Source organism: Cephus cinctus, unplaced genomic scaffold (genome assembly GCF_000341935.2).
Source record: "Cephus cinctus unplaced genomic scaffold, Ccin1 Ccin1_scaffold0980, whole genome shotgun sequence".
Lineage (NCBI taxonomy): Eukaryota > Metazoa > Arthropoda > Insecta > Hymenoptera > Cephidae > Cephus > Cephus cinctus.
Window position 1 is genome coordinate 178216 of NW_014333533.1, and position 8267 is coordinate 186482.

At 40.1% G+C, this 8267-nt stretch overlaps 1 protein-coding gene across 5 annotated transcripts in view; it reads right to left on the reverse strand.

Moving 5' to 3' along the window:
• LOC107271471 overlaps positions 1 to 7840 on the reverse strand; it is a 31129-nt gene extending 23289 nt beyond the window's left edge. For 3 of the 5 annotated variants that reach the window (XM_025088712.1, XM_025088711.1, XM_025088714.1), the window contains exons 1-2: positions 983 to 2421; positions 759 to 869 (exon numbers count right to left, since the gene is read on the reverse strand). In XM_025088712.1, coding sequence (XP_024944480.1) covers positions 759 to 869; positions 983 to 2209 — 1338 coding nt within the window. In that variant the 5' untranslated portion in view covers positions 2210 to 2421. Of the gene's footprint in view, positions 1 to 758; positions 870 to 982; positions 2422 to 4804; positions 4904 to 7339 lie in introns of those variants that run through there. The other 2 variants (XM_015747516.2, XM_015747514.2) reach the window with 1 other exon arrangement.
• Positions 7841 to 8267: the final 427 nt, after the last annotated feature.

The window sequence follows — 8267 nt, forward strand, 5'->3', positions numbered from 1 at the left end:
AGTGTGTAAAATTTTTGTTAATAATAAGCAATGCGGATAATCAAACAGATTAAAGATCATTGATCTGATCTATCAGCGACGTAAATGATCTATATCATATTAATAGAAAATCTACACTATAGAAGTAATTCTATAGTAATTTCTGTAAATTGATAGTTTACTATCTTTCAATGTATTTTCATAGCGAAGTTTTCCTAACACATACTATATATACCTATATAGTGCCAATACAAGTCGCCATATTACATAGCCAATGAACACTTTCACGGAAGTGACGTATGATCTCTGAAATATTCATGGAATTCCAATAATTCAGTATTATAGTGAACTTTCTAGATTCAAGAAACGACGCTTATTGGTTTTTCATAATCCGTTATAGAGGAGCGTCGCGACGCATGTATTGACGTTCACTATTGATAATCAGGGTTAGGTATATATATAGCTACCGTTGTAAACATACCGTAACGACCGTAAAGTTTTGTATGTAATTCTTGTTGCTGATAATTTTGAAAAATAATAATAATTCATGAAACTTATAGAATCAATAAATTATCGATTGCAGCGTTGTTGAAATTAACGTCGGGTTAAGGAAACGCCGTGTAATAGGTTATGTTTCAGGCTGCGGTAATAACAACGGTATTTTTGTACTGTTGTAGCTGTTTCAGGTAGTTTCAGTGCTTTCTATTCTATCGAACCGTGTCTTTTAATTGCTATGATTAATGCTGGCTTTTCTTTCTCTTTTTTTTGCGTTTTCTTACCTTTCCTGCTATTACTGCCTGGACGGAAAGGACATTGGCTGCTTTATGATATTCCAGGACTTCTCCTGGTAACACGTGACCGACGCCCGGGTCGAACCACACTAGTTCACCCTGTGAAAAAAAAATAAAATTTTTAAAAATTATTGCCGATATTGTTGCTTAAAATAAATTATTATTATTGTTGTTATTAATAATGTGGGATAGGACTACATTTTTTTGCGCACCGTCTTTTTAATCCATCCTTTGTAAGGAACCGGATTTGCGATTCTGGTTGGAATTTTGACAGTTTTCCTTCGACCGGTACAAAAACCAAAAATCGAAGATGCCGGAGCGGGAGACACGGAGCGGATGCTGTGGGCATCGCTCAAAGCTCGTAAATGGGAAGTAACCGATTTTTTGACAAAATTTAATTTTTCTTTTGGAGTTTTCGAAGTCACTTTTGGAACCATCGAAAATATTTTCTGTCGCTCCAAACTCTTCGTTTCCATTTTCTTGAGGTGACTTCCGGTCCGCGAGGAAGTGTGTCGTTGCGATATTGCTGGTAAGGTAGATGGTGATACCGGAAGTCGCTTGTCGACGCTCGTATTTCCGGTATCAAAGATTTCCGATTTACCTACGCGCGTAAGGGTGCGTTCCGATTGACATTTTGAAACCGATCGAGTATCAAAATATTTATTTTGTCTGGATTTAAAAAAATTTTTATCACTTTCCAAAATCGAGCCAGCAGATCGATCTTTCTCCATAGATCGGTGTCTATCCGATTGTGCGACATGCTTCTTATGAATCTCGACCGATCGATCTCTCACAGATCTATCGATCTCTAAACTCTGTAGATTTCTAGTCTCAGCCACACTTTTTCTTCTCATGGGACGAGCATAGATACCGGACCCTCCCATGTCCAAGTCAAGTCTCGCGTAATGAGGTTCGTAAGGAGATCTAGAGGATCTACCCATAACGATAGATCCTTTATCATTATCAAATTTATCGTTGCCCCCTCTTTGACATTTGAATTCGTCACTTTTAATATTCTCAATAATCCTCCGTCGGGAGACTGGTATCGATCTATATTGATTTACAGCATAGCTTCCCTGATCCTGGACCAATGATCTAATCTCATCATCAATAGCAGATGATTTCGAACTCCTCCGCAATACTCTCCCATAACCACCTCTTCTACCACCCACAGTCATATCGTTATTCGGCAAAGAATTGGTCCGACGCGTCCTGAAGATCGATCCCGATCGATACTGATCTTCCTCGATCACTGGTCCAATCACTCCTCTACGAATCCTCCCATAGATCGGACTTTCCCTACCCGCCGGATCCTTACTGAACTTGGCAGCACGTTGGACCAGGTCGACCCTGGTCACAGCTTTCGGTAAAGTCGACGGTCTCGAAAGACGTCTCGCGTCTCGACGCTCTCCCGAAACTGGGAGAAAATCGGAGACCATCGCGTCCGTATGTCTTTTCGTGTCGTTCGGCAGCTCCTTGCCCCTACCCAGAGTCCTCGAGCTCCTCTGACCTGGAACCTTCCTCAAGAGACTCCCGGAAGTCCTTGCGCCGCCATAGCTGGATGAGCTACCATTAGAATTTTCAGGGGTCCCTCTTGCGTCCAACCTGGTACCAGGATCATCCTGGACCACGCGATTTATTCTTCTGATCACGGCATATCCTGGTACCTCCAAATCCAACGACTTCCGGGTATCCTCTTCCACCGAGAACCTTCTGGTACCACTGGGCTGCTGATTACGGTATCGCTCCAAGTTATTTTTCGTTTTAGCTCGGGCACTAGGAAGCGTACTAGGTCTTCCGTAAACAGCGAGATCCGCCTCGGTACCGATGCACTTGGCGTCACGCGATGCATCCTTATTTTCACTGGGCAAATTCACCAGGATGCGCTCACGAATTTCTGATCTCTTCAGAATCTCCTTCCGGGACACGGACGATACTTTGGGAACAGCGTATAGACCTTCTAGACCTATTTTATTCTCGACTTCCTTATTCACTTTTTGGGCCTTACTGCTTACGTATTCTGGCCCGTAGTAAGGCCCTCGGACATCATTCTCTATTATATCGGAATTCGGGGCAGAATTTGAATGTGGGTCTAGGTCAGCAGAATTATGCAACGCGCGTCGCCCACCTAACTGTTCACCGTTCACGTAAATCACATCCGCCGTTTTCATTAAGCGATTTTCCATCCGCTTTTTAATCCGCCCAGATTCCACGCTACGATCTTTTTTCGATAACGAGGAATTTTTTGATTTTTCATTAAAATTCATTTTTTTTTTTATTAATTTTGTTTATGACATACAAAATTTTTTATACTCGGATTTTTTGCCATTGTCAAAGATCTTGACATATGGATCCAAGATCAATCGTACTCAAATTTATTTTAAGGATCACGTTCGGTAGTTAAAAATCATTTTTATTCGTTTGAATGAAAAATTCAAATTTTACTGGAAATTGCATTTTTACTTCTTTTACACAAATTTAAGGGGTCACCCAATGCGTTCAATAGGTCACGCAAGTCTTACTTGAATATCTACGTACGCGTAGCTACATTCGAGTCACGTACCATTCAATAACGGTAACTGGTCGTGACACCTACCGAATGACTGCAGACACTGATTTCAACGATAATAGCTAACCGAGAAAATCAAGGATTTACTGACTGCTTAGGTCACGAATGATCCTTTCCTTTTTTTTTGAGTCATGCAATTTCCATAATTAGTACAAAAACAGTCGTCAGTTATCAATCACTATAAAATTACAAATCCTATACAATTTTCCCATATCCAAAATACAGGTTATAGTCCTCACTGTCTTTAGACGGATTAATCATTTTTCTACACAAGTTTCACTTTTTTTTTTCTTAAATAAATTTTTCAGAAAAAAAATGGCGGAACCTGATCCGAATGCGAGGATGTTCGATGCGGCACTAAACTACCAGTTCTTGTTCGCAACAATTGCTACCTGCACGCATTGGCGTGTTTTTCTCTAATACATATCCCTAATTACCAGCCTAGTGTTTTGGCCTACTTTCATCAATATTAATAAAATAAGACAAATTTCAAATATAATCGTATACCTATGCACTTAAGATTTTACGGTAGTGAAGAAAAAAATTTTTTATCTCCATGCAAAAAAAGTATACAAAATATTTGTAAAAATTAATTAAAGATAAAATGCAATTTTCTTCAAATGATCCAACCGGGAGGCGCCAATGGATTAAAGTGCTTTGGGGTGGAACCAAGCGTGCTTTCTTACTTCTTATATAAATTACGTACACGATACGTGGCTGAGTACATAGACACGTGCGATACACATATGTGTTCACATATGTATCGAGAAATAATTTTTATGACGTTGTTAAAAAAGAAAGAAAAATTAAAAAGACAAGAATTCAACACAGCCATAAGGAACTTAACCAAAAAAATTTGTCTTTCCCCACCCCCCCAAGTATCAAGAGAGAGAGGGGGGGGGTCATTGACACTGGGAAATATATTTTCTTTAATAATAATAATATTCAGCAATAAAAATTTACATAGAGAATTTACTATGCCATTATGTCCAATGACCATAATTGTCCGCCATCTTGGAGAACACGGAATTCCATTCCACAGTGGGTATAATATATCCCAAGGACACGGAGATGCAGTTTCCACAGAAGCGTCAAGATTTCATCCCGGATCGTGGCGACGACTCACACTGGAGCGGCAAGTCGTAGCCGTCGCGTCATTGGAAAGTGGGCAACGTGCAGTATATACACGAAGCGACTCTTCACCGTGCACAGATCATTGACTCTAACCACACGTAGCTGCTCTTGGGCATATACACATGTAGCGACCATTCGAATTCCATTTGCGAAGAGAATGTGTGTATAATATTATACATATATGTATACATAGCATAGGGATATTCCGCTAGAGACCTTAGCGACCCTAGTAACTACTTGAGTACATAGAAACTCATCTTGAGGAGAATTAATTTGATAAACTTTTTTAAAAAAAAAAAAAAATTATTTCTATCCAAAAATTCTTTCTTACCTTCTCCCACTCGTTGTACATGATGACGGTGCGTTAAATCGTTCGATGTTTCAAAACTGCCTTCATTTTGTCCTCAAAGTTATCGCGACTTCAGCGCGACTGAAACAGAAAAGAAAAAAAATTCATGAAAACCCGGCTTGACCCATACGTTATTCCCTACGTAATAATATATTAATAAAAAGAAAATGTTTCCCGTATACAATAAGTACCTATCAGAAGTGACAATAGTAAAATAAAAAGTTTTTTAAAGGCTCGTTTCTAACCAAAGAAAATAAGGAGCCAGCGATAAGTATTAGGATTTGGCGATCTTCATGTAACGACAAAAACTACACGTCGCGTTAATAGCTCAGTTTTGGTTCGAAATAACGGGCCGGGTGTATCGCGAAATCGTGCGTGACTGCGATTCGGTCTTAGGATGGACGTGAACGTAGACGTGGACGAGTTTGACGCGGGTCATCGTGCGCATTCTCAAGGAAGACAGTCGCTGACATAGAAATGCCTCAGCTGTCCGCTTCCTGCGACCATTCACGGTATGGTCGTCTGCCGATGCTATCCGTATACCCTTATGGTTCCCATTACTCCTGTACCCATATTGCACTACAGTTTCAAAATAACGGAAGTACCGTCCTGTGTCTACAATCGCATTTTAACTGCCGTCAGGAGCTGCGCGCGCACCTCTTCTTGGAGTGAACATAATCGAAAGTGACTTTTAATACCAAAGTCAGTTGGATCCTGGTAGTAAATAATTCATTGATAAACAATATTTATGAACGATGCCATTTTTATTATATAAACTTCCACGTGATCCTTATACCATATAAAATAATAAATATACATATATATACAAGGATTACTCAACCGATGATCTATTCATTGACGTTCATAATATATTTAGTACTCCCTGAAGTCTGACATGTTCGACTCTATCTCGATTTCGAGTACAGTTTCGATCATCATTATTTTCGATATCCCACACTCGACTGACTTCACGTTACAAAAGGGACTAGCGAGTAAAAGTAAAATGGAGAACCGACGTCCTTCTAGGACTCAGCGTGGAATGCATTTCGCAAGTTTATGTTAATTTGATTAGTCACAACCCCGAAGGCACGTGGGGGATAACTATACCTATATGCACAATGGGATACGAGTGACTGAGAGAAGTGTCAAAGGAACAATGGCCGCTAGTAGACTACATGTACGATGAAAATACGACGTTTCGTCATAAATCCTCGACTGTCTATTGTTGTTGATTCTTGAGAACAGCCAAATTAAATAGACTGAAATTTAATAAATGCGAAAAAAAAATGGAAAATAAATTCAATACTTGTCATCCTTGTTCAAAATATGTAAATGACGTTATCGATTAACCAGGTCGTACATCTAATTTATTGAAATTGATAGTCCAAGACTTTTTTCTAAAACAATCGTATTGAATCATAGAAGGGGTTTGGCGAAGGGATTGGCGAAATAATACACAAGTCAAGTTGGGTACTTGTTGTATGTAATTTCTAGCCATCTGGTGCGTTCACTTGGAATCGAGGTTTCATCAAGCATATATCGAGGTCAAACAGAGAAAGCAGCTGGGCTGTGATACAAGATTCTTATGTAATTCATAATCGCCCCTTGTATCAAAATAATGTCGATATATCTATAGTCTCGGTTCCTTAGAGAGATACGGACAAGAATTGCGTGTGAGGGAATTTTAAAGCGGACATGGTGACCTTTGACCCTCGCGATACAATGTATCTAGGAATTGTACGTGACGAGGTAGTAAAAAAAATTATTAGATTCAAAGAGAATACAAAATAATAAGACCGAGTATCAGTATTATATTGCAGGTATAGCTTCTCGATAATGACTCAATGACATTCATCGTGTTATTCCGTGTAAAGAATGACTTTCGCCCAGTCATAAATTCGAGATGATTTTTGAAAGGACTTCGGGATCTTCCTTTTTATTCTGACTGATCGTCCTCGTGATGATCGTTATTTCGTCACGGATGCTTTTACTGTGGAAAACAACATTCCAGACGAGTAAGGGAATTATAGATTTATATATTAGAATTCATGTGGAATGTATATTCACGGGTGATATATTCGTGTACTGGATATTGGATGATCTGAGTCTGATTAGAATATTGTATTCGGGACAATGTGACAAGCGAATTCACCGAAAGGTGTCCTCTGGCCTTCTGCTCGAGCAGAAATTCAATCGTAAATGTCAGAAGGTGATCGCCATTTTAAAACCGATCGTAACGAGAAACCGGTAAATTATCGTCTTCCTGTACCGTACAGGAATAACTTCCGTATTTCGTTGACAGAGCGATAAGAATTTTTTGAACGCTCGACGAAAGGTACCCGAGAAATTTGTTTCTGTGATAAAAAATAAAATTTACCTGGTAAGAATTTATTGGTATAAATTTAATATAATTTGCATTGTCCAGTCAATAATAATACTGCTACTCGACCAGAGTAGTGACCAGGCATTCAAGTCTCCGTCTGTTACAAAATAAAGATAATGATACCAGGAACTTACTTTGAACATTTCCAAGTGACGTGGTGGATTTCTCGATGAACACAAATATCATCCAACCGTTGGGAATCGCGTAAGAGCACAAAATTCTCACAGACAGTGACCACCGAAAATCAGTCTCTGCGTAGATGATAAATAAAACACTGATTCAGGTTGATTAGTTAACAATAAGAGATTCAGTAACGACACTGACGTACACACGAAGGTATGACTACCTAAAAGACACAAGGGTCCTTTTAAAGCGTACAGCGGTATCCAAAAGCAAATGCGCACGCGGTGCTAAGGGAAAACAGAATTTACAGGTTAACTTCGACAACCAAGTATTTTCACTGAATCACACAGCAGGCCACGCGACACTGAACGATCCCGAAAGAGAAAACTTCGTTGAGAAGGCGGCGTTACGTTTTCACGTTGTAAAGCAGAAAATTCCGCAGCACCGAGACCGCTTCTGCCTTTCGGACGCAATCGGGTTGAGGTATGCGGTCGACCTCGCCTAAGAGATAGTTGCCAACTTCACCACGTGGCGCCACCGTCCGTTTGTTGTACCGTTACACGCCTCACAGGTGGAGCAGAGCCTCGTCTACAGGATAACCATTCTATAGCGTCTACCTGGCTGGATGCGTTTATTATCCGTATACATATAAACAGCAGGAGGATCTGAAAGATGATAGGAGAAGTATTAAAGAGGCTTTGGTGAGCTCCGACGTGGCCATAAGGTCCGAGACCGACTGTGGCCCCCCGGGCCATTGTCCTCGATCCCCGACTCATCGCTGGCATCGCTCCTGTGGGTCGTCGAATCTTTCTTCGCAAGAGTACATATAACCCTTGATCGGTTTTGAGTGGACACGTGACATTCTCAAGGATCGCTGACCTGATGGCGGGAAAAGTGAAATTATCAAATTACTACGCAATGTTCTACCGTTATGTATGT